The following is a 13,593-nucleotide window of genomic DNA, read 5'->3' on the forward strand; positions in this document are numbered from 1 at the left end:
CCCGAAAGAATTCAACCCAAATCTTCTTTCAGCCAGACAGTTTTATTAGGGATAGGCCATACAGGCCAGACTCTTAAGGAATCTGAACATTAGTGATGCCCCTAATGATGAGCGGACATGAGGAAGTCTCAGCATTTAAATGGGACCAGGGTAGATCTTATATACACTCAAATAATTTTGGGTGTTCGAAGGAGGGTCTGGGAGAAAGATCCTGAAGCTGGAATGAGTTAGGGGCATGTCTGGGAGGTTGAATAGACAAATGGGAATAGATAATGAAGGGAACTGAAAGGAAGAAGTTTGAATGGGGTCTGGATAAGATCAAAGGTGGGAAATATACTAGGGCTTCTTTAGGTTTTCGAAAGGGAGAGTCAATAAGGAAAAGCCATTGAGTGGAATAAAGCTTCAGGTAACCATTTGAGACCAGAGTGAGTTTGAGGGTTTTCTGGGGCCTGTAGACAAATAGGACCGAAATTCTTTTTGGGGCAAAGGTCTGGGCTTGGGCCCATACCCCATCACCTCCTTTGTGCAAATCCCCCACAGAAGATCCCTAACCTCACAGCATAATCAAAATGTAGAGGCTGAGCTCCACAAATCTGTTCTTTTTTGAGGAGATATCCTTATCTGATGGGATATAGGCCCAAGATGGCCCCCCAAAAAACCCTTCCTTGAACTCTCTGGTGGTTGCCTGAAACTACAGTCCTATCAATTGGACTTTCCTTATCACCTACACCCAATCTCCCAATTTTTTGTTACCCTAATTGAGCCTAGCCCTCCATTGTCTATTACCTTTGTCTATGCCCCCTCCCCACTTCCCATCCTTGATCCTATCTAGATCCCATTCAACCTCCCAGTCACTCCCATCTAGGTCTTCCCTAGACCCTCCTCCAGGGTCTACTTGTCCACTCTAGATCCCTTCCACAGTCTTTCGGTATATAAGATCCATGTTGGCCACCATTTAGAAACTGAGACTTCCTCATGCCCGCCCGTCTTTACAAGCAAAACAAATGTTTAGATTCCTTAAGAGTCTGGCCAACATGGCTGATCTTTAACAAACCTTGTCTTTGGCTGAAAGAAGGCCTGGGTTGAATTCATTCAGGCAGGACCTGCGTGTCATGATTTTGGGGTCCAGCACCCATAAACCTCAATATTATTGACTAAACATTTCCATAAAGGCCACAGCAATTCAGAGACTTAATCATAATGGTGATGTGCTCATTTGATCTCCAAGGTATGGATTGCAACATTTGCTTTTTTAGGCTTTCTTTGGACAATAGTTACCAGTTTTCATCATTCTGTGGCCTTTCTATGGGGTCAGATATCAGATATGGTTTTTTCAGTTTTTGTATCTGTATCCCCAGCACTTAGCAAGTTTGTCACTTGATGGATTCCTCTGGTCCATAGGGACACATACTTTTAGTGTTTTTCCAACAGGATGTCCCTCCTGTAACTAATAATATACATTTTTTGAAATGTGGCTAAGGAAGAGAGTGATGAAAACCCACGACCTTGGTCTCATAGGTAGCATAGTGTTACCACACACTAACAAACTAAACTCCCCATCTATTTCTTGCCACTTCCCCTTCTAAAGGTGTGGCATACAGAAACAATATTAACTATGATGTATCAATTACCTTTCCAAAATATTTTGAGGGGCAGCTAAGATGGCACAGTGGATAGAACACTGGCCCTGGAGTCAGGAGGACCTGAGTTCAAATCTGGTCTCAGATCAGACACTTGATACTTATTAGCTGTGTGACCCTGGGCAAGTCACTTAACCTCAACTGCCTCACCAAAAAAACAAAAACAAAAAATGTTTTGAATCAGAGACCTTTAACTATAATTATACAACAAACGTAGGTCCAACATACCGTGAAGTTGTAGCAGAGAGCAGAAAAATATTTGCCAGGAACAAAGCTGCTTTTATAAAGTAAGTTTGACCACTACTTTTTAAAAATTAGAATAGCATAGGATGTTGCAGCTAAAAGAGCTTAGAAATCATGTAGGATAGACGTTCTTGATGTTTTTTTGTGTCATGGATCCCTTCGCAGAATAATGTTTTTAAAATAAAGTGAACTATATAGGATTACAAAGGAACTAAATTACACTGAAATACAGTTAAGCCAAGAAGTTCCCAAGCCCCAAGTTAAGAGCTTTTGAAATAGGTCAGCTTCTCATGTTATTGATTTATAGGTTAATTCTTTCTTTAGGTATCTATCAATGGCATAAATTCCCTTTAAGAAGATACTGTAATGTCACATGGGCATATGAAAGAGGGATACCAGTTCTTTTATCTGAAGGGCTGTAGACCTAATAAAGGATGAAAGGAGAAATTCAGAGAGAAGAGGTCTGGCAGCAATTATGAAGTGTGCTGGGGTTTGTTGTGATCTCCATTTAGGCTGAAGAATGGAGAAATTATACTGGCCCAAAAAAAGGCCTGGTAGGGAGGCCTTCTCTAAAATGCATGCTTTGGGCCTAGATTTTAAACTTAACATTTTAATTTAAATAGCTGTAAATAAATGGACTTATTGAAATGTGAAAGACTTCAATAACAGGAAGCCAACTTGTCCATTTCCCTGAGACTTTGATTTGAAGTAGCCCTATGGCCAAGAGTACCACAGCCAGCCCTTACAATAGAGGCCAAAAGGCCATATCTGTTAGGCAGGAAAAAGAAGTAGAGCACTAAGCATAGTCCCTCCCAATGGGCCAAAGGGATGGAAATGTAGAACCTAGTCCACTAATTTGACCTGTTCGTCTCTGCACTCCCATTCCCTCCCTGGAGAGCAGTAATAAGGTCAGGAAATTCAGCCCTGGTCATTTAGGCTCTTAAGGGAGAGGTACAGACAGCAGCAGCAAGAGTGGGCATCAAGACTCCTGGTACAAGAGATGAATTTAGGCTTCACAAAAGGTAGAGTTGAAGGAACAAAGTTTCTACAAAAACAGATTTCCAACATGAATTTAACATCCTATTTGTTGCTAGTATTCTTTCCCAATTATTTATTTTAAAGCTTAATTAACCCACCCCCATAATTTATTTTACAGAGAATCCAAGAATATTAGAGACGAGATAAGAGCAATTAAAAATAAACAAGTGGAATTTCATAAGAAGTTACTAAGGTTTGTTTTTCATTCAAAAACTTATCAAATAATACAATTTAAGTAGAAATACACCCAACTCAGTTATTTGATGAGATATTATCTGTACAACTATTAATTTAAACTATTATTAACTACAACTATTTCTCTCTCTGACACTATCACCCTATCCAGCTCTTCTATGAATTTCATTACCACTCTATTCTTTTCTCCTTGACTGTCTATGATAGGAACTAGAAGAGTATCACACAAAGTTAATTACTTCTCTGCACCCTCTCCAGAGGAAAATTACTTATTTGATTAATTACTTTTCCAAATTAGGGTTATAGGAGGTATGACTATGAAGTAATGAAACTTAAAAAAAAAACAAACTTTGAAAGACTTAAGAATGCTGATCAATTCAATAGCGAAGTACAACATTAAGCAACCACTGATAAAGTACGTTGACCACCTCTTCAAAGAGAAGTCCAAGAGGAGAGAAGGGAAATACCAATAGCATAGAAAGGGAAGAAAAGAAACAAAGAAAAGAGAATCACTGAAGTATTTTTTGAAAGAAACAAGCAAGTTTATAAGAAAACAGGCGAGCAAGACAAAGGTGAAAGTAACTCACTGAATTACATACTTAAAAGGAAAAGAAAGTTATAATAGATTAACAGTTTCATGTACACCCTTATTATCTGCTCTACTTCATATATGGACATTTTTTATTTCAGAATTTTTAAAAATAAAAAAAATACTGATTGGCAAGCAGAAATTTCTCACAGTTCACAGGAAATTTTCTAGACTTTGAATTTAGATTATGAGTCTGTTTCTTATCCTCTTCAGTTTTATATATCTTTTTAGCTATTGTCTCACCCCTTATCTTGTCCCAAGTTCCTACTCATATCTAGCTCCCAACTTCCTCATCTACCATTCTTTGTACTTACTTCCCCACTCCACCCCCTTTTTTTGCATTTGTCCTACTTCTCTCTTTATTCACTCTCAAGCCTGTTAAGAATTAAGGTAGTAATATGTTAATGCAGAAGTGGTTCATTGCTATTTCAAAACACACACATAAAGTCAGGATGATGCCATTATAGTTTATTATTCCATTTTCTTTATTCTGCTTTAGTCTGGAAAACAAAGCCCGAAGAAGACCAGAGGAAGCAATGAATGATTGTCTAAAATATCTAGAGAAGCTGGTATGTTTCTTTTTTATATATAGGATTGGGGATTCCCTTTTCATATAATCTCAAGATGGGGATAAATCTGAATTACTTCTAATATCCAAATTACAGTGGGGAGGATGTGGCTAAATTTAGGCCAGCATAAAGCCTCAATCTCTCTCTATGGTGTTAGAGGGGGGAAAAAGTGACTTGAAACTGATCTTGTCTTACAGTGGCCAACCTAGCTAGATGTAGGGTTTTAGTAGCTCTAAGATAGCCATTGGAAAATCCTGACTGCATTTGATAGGATTTTCAGATGGCTATTTTAAAGCTGCATCTTTCTCACCTTGACTTTTCTTTCTCCTTCCCTTCTGCTATGCTTAATCACAGTAATTCTGACTGATGCCTATACTGTCCTCCTTGAGTTCCATCCAATATCCAGGAACTATCTTAATATCTGATACAGTATTATCTATTTTTATCAGGAAAGGGTAAACTTTAGATATCACCTACATCAAACACTACTCCCTTGGGCACAAAACTGAAGACTAGCTCCCCATTGCCTGCCCTCATCAAATCTAAAACATGGATGGTTGTCAGGACTTTCTCTAATCTGACTACAAACTACCTATTCCAGTCAGACTGGTCTGTACTATCAGTCTACCTAGAATGCTCTAGTTGGGGAAAGGCCCAGTTCCTGTTGACCTTGGATGTAGCTTCTGTCCCCTGGGCTCTAATCACTAATAGAAGTAGAGAGATTCAACATACACTCAAACACAATCCTTTTCATGGTCACTTTCATCTATAATAGCTATAGATATATACCCTTTATTGGTCCATAGATGCAAACAGATCCACAGATGCACATAACCAAACGTGTTCAAAAGAGAGTTGAGAAGAGGGCACTGATAAGGGGAAATGGAGCTGCCTGGTACAGATTTGCTCATAGAGTGATGAGTAATCATTTAATTAATAAGTACTTTTTAAAGGCCTCTTATGTACTAGGTTCTGGGAATACAAAACCAAAAAAGAAATATCCTCTTGTTTTTTCACAGAGGAGTCAATATTTACACATAAAATGGTTACAATATGAAGACAAGATCATTCTTTCTTGATGGAGAGAGGCACCAGTCAGCTAGTGGCATCAGGAGGGAATACTTGAGCTGAGCTTTGAAGGAAACTAGAAATTTGAAGAGGTAGGAGGGAGGCAGGTTATGAAGGCCTTTCATTTTATATATCATTCTAGAGGTAATAGGGAATCAGGAGTGACACGGTCAGATCTGTACAAGAGGAATATTACTTCGGCCACTATGTAGAGGATAGGTTAGGGAGGGGAGAGACTAAGAAGCAGGGATACCAATTAGGAAGCCAATGCAAGAGTTATGATGAGGGCCTGAACCCAGGGGGTGACCTTACATGTGAATGGAGAAAGGGGATGATGGATAGCAGAGATAGCGTGGCAGTAGAATAAATAACAAATGGCAGATGACTGGATGTGTGGGAGAAGAGACAGCAGAGGAGTCAAGGGTGATTCAGAAGATGCAAACCTATGTGACTAGAAGGACAGTGGTGTGCTTGACAGAAATTAAAAAGAGGCATGGCATATATACATTATCTCAATTTCTTACCTTCCACTGGGTATAAATACAGATGGATAATGTGAGAGTATCTCAACCAAAAGTCAGACCCTGTCTTTGTAAAATGACAGACAGCAGTGCAAATGATGTCATATCATAAAAACAAGAGCTCCTAGGCCTCTCTGGATTTGATTCCTTAAATCTCACCTGTTCTCAACCAGGCTACATGTTAAAGAACTCCACCTACCCTCCTCCCAATTTGGAACTTTTTTGGCGGGGATGTGGGGGAGGGAGAAAGCATAATCTTACACTGACATCCTCAAAGTCCAAGATGATCTTCTGAATATTTGCATGTATTTCAATTCATTGTCTGAACAGTGTCATGCAGAAAGGTCAGAAAAAGTCGTATCAGCTAGGACACCAGCAGCTGTTGCCACTGCCACCATAGCCTCAATCCCTGCTTTTGCTTCTCTACTTACCCATGGTGCTTTTCACTCTTTCGAAGATGAAGAATATGAATTTTAATAAGAGAAAGAGCCAGATGATCTACAGTAATAATGTGTGTGCGTGCACACAAACACCCTGGGGAAAAGCTCAACCATTTCATGGCCTCGGTTTAATTACAGTAATAAATTTAACTCAATTTCCAACACATCTTGGTGTCCATGGTGGAAGGGAGAAAACAAAAACATATGAGATATGCACGCTTTTATTTGCACCACTGATCTTTTAAATCTTTGACATTTTCACATTGGTAAGGTTCACTTAATCATCAGTCATTAAAAGGTCTATCCCAACAATATCTTGGCCATTATTTGTAACAAATATTTTTAAGAGGGAAAAAAGTGTTCATTACAAAGTGCAGAAAGCTTTCAACAATTTCTTTGGAAATATATCTTGATAATAGCAAACATTCACCATAATAGAAAACAGAGAGGGGATTAATTTACCGTGGCATAGGAAGTCCTGCCAGTTCCTAAATGCCCTAAATAGTTTCTTTGCGATTCTTACATTGTTTAGGCCTCAAGGAAAACCAAAGCCCCACCTCCAGGTTTGGTAGCAAATAGACACTGCTTCTCCACAGCTAACCTTTCCTTCTTGCTTTGGTAATAAGTTTCTTGCACATTTGCTAGAAGGTCAGGCAGCTTGTCAGTAGGTACCAATGATACAGCGCAGCCTCCCCATCCTGCTCCAGTCAGTCGTGACCCTTGAGCCCCAAACTGCCTACAATAATAAGAAGAAAAATTTAGAAATGGTCGATTAAAACAAGAGCGATTTGTCTTCAAGCATGAGAACATCTATGGCTGGCCAAGTTCTCAGAAGAAACACATATATGTGTTTTTAGCATTTGGGAAAGGTTATAGAACTTGAGACGTTTTAGCTGTTGATCTGTAACTAAAGTTAGTCCCCAGCTTTGGCCAGCACTGGCTGTCAGCAAGGCCATGGCTTTCATCAGTTCTAAAAAAGAATCTTCATAGTCTTAATATTCTGTAGGCTTGTCATCAAACTGCTTTAATGGAGTGACAGGGGACAGAAAGGGTGAAGATAGAGGAGAAAACAGACATAATGAACATTCATACCTGGATCAAGAGAAGATGGCTTTAAGTGATGTCAAATCATAACTTAAAGCCCATCCATATACCTAAAAAAAGATTTCTTTAGGGAAAGGTGTTTCTTTTTCCCTTTGTTCTCAAGATTTGTTACTCTATATACAAATTCAAACACAAACTCCTCTGACATTTAAAGGTCTTAAACTGACTCAACCTGCCTTTCCATTATCATTATTATTAATCTTATTAATCATAAGTATTTATTAAACCTAGACCATATGCCAAATCCTGTGCTAGAGGTACAAATAAAATACATGAAATAATCTCTACTCCTAAGGAGTCCCCCTTCACACCTTTCAGGCCAGTCTTGCTGATCCTCATATGCAACATTCCATGCTTTTTTTGCACTGGCTGTCCACCATGTCTAGAATATACTCCATCTTTATTGTTGCTTTTTAAAATCCCTAGTTTCCTTCAATACTCAACTCATGTGTAATCTTCTAAAAGAGGCTTGCCCTGCCCCCCCCCAACCTGCCAGTGACCCCCAATTACCCTATATTTTTTCTGTATAATTGTATGTGTACATATTGTCTCCCCTCCTAAGGCCTACTGATTTTGTCTAATACAAAAGTTCCCAGTGCATGGTGCTTAATAACTGAAATTGCAGTCAGGAAGACTTAAGTTCAAAACCTGCCTCAGACATTTATCAGTTGAGTGATGAACAGCAAGTCATTTAATCTCTCTAAACCCTCTCCCCTTCTCATATATATATATATATATATATACACACACACACATACACACACATATGCACATGTATATATGTATATATACACATATATGTATATATACACACACATGTATATGTATGTATATATGTGTATATATATGTGTATGTGTGTGTATATATATATATATATATAAATATATATAAAAAAACACATACTTATACATATATATACATACACAATAATGATAATAACAACACCTATATCATAGGGTTGTGTTTTTTTAAGGACCAAATGGGATAACACATTAAACATTTTGCAAACCCTAACATACTATATAAATGCTGTTATTGTTATAAAATTTTCACTTTTGATGTAGAGCAGATGACCCTGATTCTTACTGAGAAAATCTGTCATAAAAGCATTTATTATTAAACTTTATCATTTTACAGAAAAAAATTCCCAAGGAAAATTCAAGTTTCCCGTATATGAAAATCTCTCTAGTGAGAAAATAATAGACAGACATGATGCATTCATACCTTTACTCCCAGGGGCCTCCTGGAGTTGGCCATACATTCTCTAGGCAGTGGGTACCACCAGATAAAATGTCACTAACTTGGATGGCAATTGTCTATAAGATAGCCAATAGTCATGGGCTAGTTCCAGTTATCAGCTAGGTGCTATTCCAAACCTGGGATCTGAGTTGAAGCGATAGGCCCCAGTACAAAGTATGTGAGGTTTATTTCTCTCCTAATGAGCCAACTTGCCCTGACAACAAAATCTAACACATATTTGCAATCCTTACTAATAAACTTTTCTCCTAATTAGCAGCAGATTAAAAGTTCCACCATCCTTTTTCCTCTCCTTCTAAATAAAATACTTTATACTTCTTGTAAAATATCAATAGGCCATTTCCTCTCCCCATTATAAAGCTGGGATTATTGCACAGTGACAATTCTCTCCACCTCCAACTCACCTACCCTCTCCAATGATCTCCTTAATTTACTTCTCTCCATCATCCATTGTATTCACTGAAATTTACTCTTCAAAAATAGAAACACAAGGGAGAAGACAAAAGCTCACAAACAAATGAAGACCAGTTTTCTTTCTGTGCTGAAAACATTCATTTCTCCCTTCAATAGCTGCCCTAATCTGTTCCTCTCATTTTGGGGCCTGTAGCTGCCCTTTGTCTAAAGCAGAGACCTCAAAAGCTGCAGAGGATCCAGGCCAATCTGAAGCTCCCATCACATTGATGACACGCATCATCATGCCCAGGCCTACCTCGCTGTGGAGGATAATGCAAGGAAAAACTACAGTGATAGCCCTTGAAAGACTGGCTCTCATCTAACCTGAATTCAGATTCTAGTCTTCCATTCGAATGGTTTGCCCTAGTTCTGTGAGCTCTCTAGAACCAAATCCACAACCTCCCACACTTATGTTTAATGGTATACATTTCTCTTTCTGATTTGAATTATATCTGAATGCTGGAGGCCAAAACTCTCACCAAAAACCGTGTTTTCATGTTATTTTGAACCTGGCTGAAACTAGAAACCAAAGGAGATTGATTAGGAGGTCTGTTCTCTTGTGATATACATGCCAGTTTTTTAAACAGAAGGCTGAAGATGTTTCCGGTAAACACAAACTCCTGACTGTTTTCCCAAGCCCCTCATAACTGATCCATGACTGCCCTGCAAAAGACTTAAAATGGGCTGAATGGAAGAAAAGACCTCATGACCCCAAGCCATTAAGGATCAAATTTCCAAAAGCGAGCATGATAAGTGTGCCTATAAATATGACTTAGCACACTTCAATTGCTGGCATTTGTGTGCACAAATCAAGAGGCTGCCCCAGCAGATGAGGAGCTAGGGCACATGTGTGTGAGCATGTGCACACACATGCCCATCCAGATATATTCAAATCCCCTATCTTGAGTGTGTCCACTCTGGCTTCAGTGAGTCCTTCAGGAAATATATGAAGAGTGGTGAGAGAGACCACCAAACAGGGAAACAAGAAAGATATATTTTAAGAAAGACCACTGAGTAAATCATGTCTTAAGATTGTTAGAAGATTCCCCCCCCCTCCCCCCCCCCGGAACTATAAGATGTTAAATATTTCTACTGGGTTACTGCAAATCAGGACGGCAAGGTAAGAATTATGAAAACCCAAACCATGAAGCTCCCCACAAAAGCGACTTTGATGTCAATGACGGCTCAGTGGAAAGTAATGTAGAGGGAGCTGGCCAAGGAGGCCACAACAGCCTGTTTCTGAAAAAACACCATGAAGAGTCCATAAAAATCAAAGTCTGGGGGAAGCGAGGCTGCAGTGAATGATGCCCTCCTCCTCCTACCATTATAAGGCACTGCTAATGATTAGTTGTTGTTGGGCAGCCAGTACAAACAACCCCATGAAAAGCTCCCAGTTTTGCAAAGTCATGAACACAGTGAAGAAGTAATTGTGCCTGGCCCATAGAAACCCTTTGTTAAACATTTGTTGTGTAGTGGAATGCAAAGAATGTTGAATTTGGAGACACTAGATCATAGAGTTAGAGCTCAAAGAAACCTTGAAGGACAATGAAAACAACCCCCTCACCATTTTACAGATAAAGAAACTGATGCTCAAAGAGATCTAGCAACCTAAACAACGTCACTCACTCAGGTAGAAAAGAGCAGTGGCTGAGCTTGAACCTAGGGCCTGGGACTCTAACTCCACATCTCTCCACTCCACCAAGATTGGGAGCCTGTGTCTGAATCCTGGATCTCTCTGCTAACCTGTGTGATGTAGGGCAAATCACTTATTGTCCTGGACCTCCCTTTCTTCCCCTGTAAAATGAGAAAGCTGAACTAGTTCCCCTGTAAATCTATGCTCCTACAACCACATTCTTTAATTTGATTGAATAGAAGACAAAAGGTAAAAAGATGGTCAACCATTATGTTGCCAAAAGCATAAAGCAAGGTCTCCTCATTTGAAAACATAGAGAGGATGGACCAAATAGTGGCAAACTGTATCAGTGCCCCCAAAGCATGACCAATACAGAGTCTCTCTTCTTCTGGGCAGAGGAGAACCAGCTTTCAGCTCCAAATGAAATCGAGTACCTGTGGCTACACAAACTGCTCTTCTCAGTTCAAAAAGGGAGGGTTAAGATGATTCATGGAGGCAAAAGAAGGCCACAAAATTTGTCTGTACCAAGATTTTTTCAGGCTACATAGCAACTTAACTCATGTAACCTTTGTTGGCCCAGTATTTGAAATAGGTTCCATAAAAATTTGTCATTCAACTTTCTTAACAACTTGGGAAACAATGTGGCAGTAAATCTATAATTTCAACAAGTGTCAAAACTGATATTAAATATGTGAATATGCTTCTCAAGTAAAACCAAAAGAATTCTTTTCAAGATGGGATTGAAGTAACCAATAAGTAGTGGTGAGAATATAATTGACTTAGCATCAAGTTCATTTTGTATTGTCAATCAATTCTGTTTTAACATTTAACTATTCTTATAAAATTTTACATGCTTTTTGTTTATTTCAAAGAGATCTGTTATAATTCGGGCATCATATTTTTTCCTTCATTAAGTCAACTTTGTTGCACATAATTAAAATTTTCCAATAAAAAATCAAACTGCATTGTGCATTTTTTTTTATCTCCCTCTGGACTTTTCTTTGGATTCTTTGCTAAATAATTTTCTCTTCAAGGTGGTAAAAGACTATCCTAACGTATATGACAAATACTCATGTACCCTTCTCTTATTTTTCTTTTCTTTCTGCTGGGGTCATAAAACAGGATGCTTAGGTTTTACATTTGTGGGAGATTTCTCCTCCATTGAGTCTACCGAGGAATTAGTCAATTCTATGCAATTCCAAAATGATTCAGTTTCTTTAGGTCTCATTTCTGTACTGTGGTCTAATCTCAGTCCTGGAGTAATTCAGTCATTCCAACAAGAGCACTACCAAAGAGAATGAACTTAAGCCACACCACTGGGATCTTTCCTCTTCTGCTTCTAAGACCAAAGCTTTAGCCTGGAGACTGAAGGGAGCTGAAGCCAGTTAACAAAAATGGCAGGGCCACCAGCTATGGGGGCATTGCATTTCCAGAGGGATTTAGAAATCTTTCCCACTATCAACTGCTGCAATGATGAACCCACTCACAAGGATGGTAACATTCAAAAGAATAGCAGAGAAAGGAACATGTTTGTACAATAAGTGCTAAAGGCAGATGATGAATTTCAAATGTCAGTAGTAGGCTAGTGGTGAACGGTTTGGGCTAGGGCTTTCAGAGCCGACTGGACAGGCTGGGACCTGAGATATGACAGGTTAGGTTTTTAGACTTGTTGGAGACCTTAGAGACACCTGGCCCAATACCCTTATGTTATACATGAAGAAGCTCAGGAACAGAGAGATGAAGCAAACTGCCCAAGGTCACAAGGTGATCTAGTGGAAGAGGCAGGATGGGAAACCAGGCCTTCTGACATAAGATCTAATATTCTTTCCATAAGACCAGGGATTCTTAACCTCGAGTTGAAGAACTTAAAAAAATTTTTTTTTTATAACTGTATTTCAATATAATTAGTTTCCTTTGTAATTCTATGTTATTTTAGCTTATGCATATAAAAGTACATTATTTTCAGAAAGGGTCCATAGGCTTCACCAGAATGCCTACAGATACAGAAAAGGTTAAGAGCCTCTGCCCCAGACAATGACTAGGGAGGAAGCTGGTGATGGAGTAGCTTCTGAGAGAATAATGACTTGAGTAACCTTTTCTGCCTTTAGAGTACTGGACTTGGGGCTAGAAAGACTGGGCTTCTGAGCTTCCAAATCTACTGCTTTTTTGTTTTCGTTGTTTTGTTTTTGCTTTTTGGCGAGGCATTTGGGGCTAAGTGACTTGCCCAGGGTCACACAACTTGTAAGTGCCAAGTGTCTGAGGTCACATTTGAACTCAGGTCCTCCTGACTTCAGGGCTGGAACTCTATCCACTGCACCACCTAGCTACCCCCACGAACAAATTACTTAACCTCTCTGATCTGCACTTTCCTCACTGTAAAGTGTCAATAATACTTGCCCATCCTCCCAAACAGGGTTCTGGAGGAAAGTGATTTGTAAATTGTAAAGCTTAACTACCCACATGTGAGCTCTTATTGTTACTAATCTGCCTTTTCCTTCTCTACCTGTCTTTGTATCCCCAATGCCTACCACAGTACCTTGCATGTAGTAGGAACACAACAAATGGTTCCTGTTTAACTGAATCTCTCCCACTTTTTCTTTTCTTTACAATCTTTTCATCTTACTCTTGCTTTCTTCCCTTGCCATCTCCTCCCAATTACTACATCATATACTAAGTGCTCTGAGTTTATTAAAAAAAAAAAGGTATTTGCTGTAGCTTGCCCCTTTCACATGTGATGCAAATTACCCTACTGGACATGTGTTTTGTCACTCAACCCCTCACTGTTATTCTGCTTTGGATGTGTGTCTGACACTCATGTTTCTTCTCTGAGAAACATCTGATG

General features: G+C 39.1%; 1 protein-coding gene and 1 long non-coding RNA gene across 3 annotated transcripts in view; one reads left to right on the forward strand and one right to left on the reverse strand.

Moving 5' to 3' along the window:
- Nucleotides 1–3,037: 3,037 nt before the first annotated feature.
- On the forward strand, nt 3,038–6,268 carry LOC144456317 (uncharacterized). Its single transcript, XR_013485362.1, has 3 exons — nt 3,038–3,114; nt 4,205–4,274; nt 6,194–6,268. It is a non-coding gene; the product is annotated as an uncharacterized LOC144456317 (long non-coding RNA).
- A 240-nt stretch (nt 6,269–6,508) lies between these two features.
- GALK2 (galactokinase 2) overlaps nt 6,509–13,593 on the reverse strand; it is a 170,521-nt gene continuing 163,436 nt past the window's right edge. For both annotated transcript variants that reach the window (XM_078151262.1, XM_020978035.2), the window contains exon 10: nt 6,509–7,039. In XM_078151262.1, coding sequence (XP_078007388.1) covers nt 6,832–7,039 — 208 coding nt within the window. In that variant the 3' untranslated portion in view covers nt 6,509–6,831. The remainder of the gene's footprint in view (nt 7,040–13,593) is intronic.

This window comes from Phascolarctos cinereus, unplaced genomic scaffold, assembly GCF_003287225.1.
Source record: "Phascolarctos cinereus isolate Bilbo 61053 unplaced genomic scaffold, phaCin_HiC Scaffold_3;HRSCAF=262, whole genome shotgun sequence".
In the NCBI taxonomy this organism is placed as follows: domain Eukaryota; kingdom Metazoa; phylum Chordata; class Mammalia; order Diprotodontia; family Phascolarctidae; genus Phascolarctos; species Phascolarctos cinereus.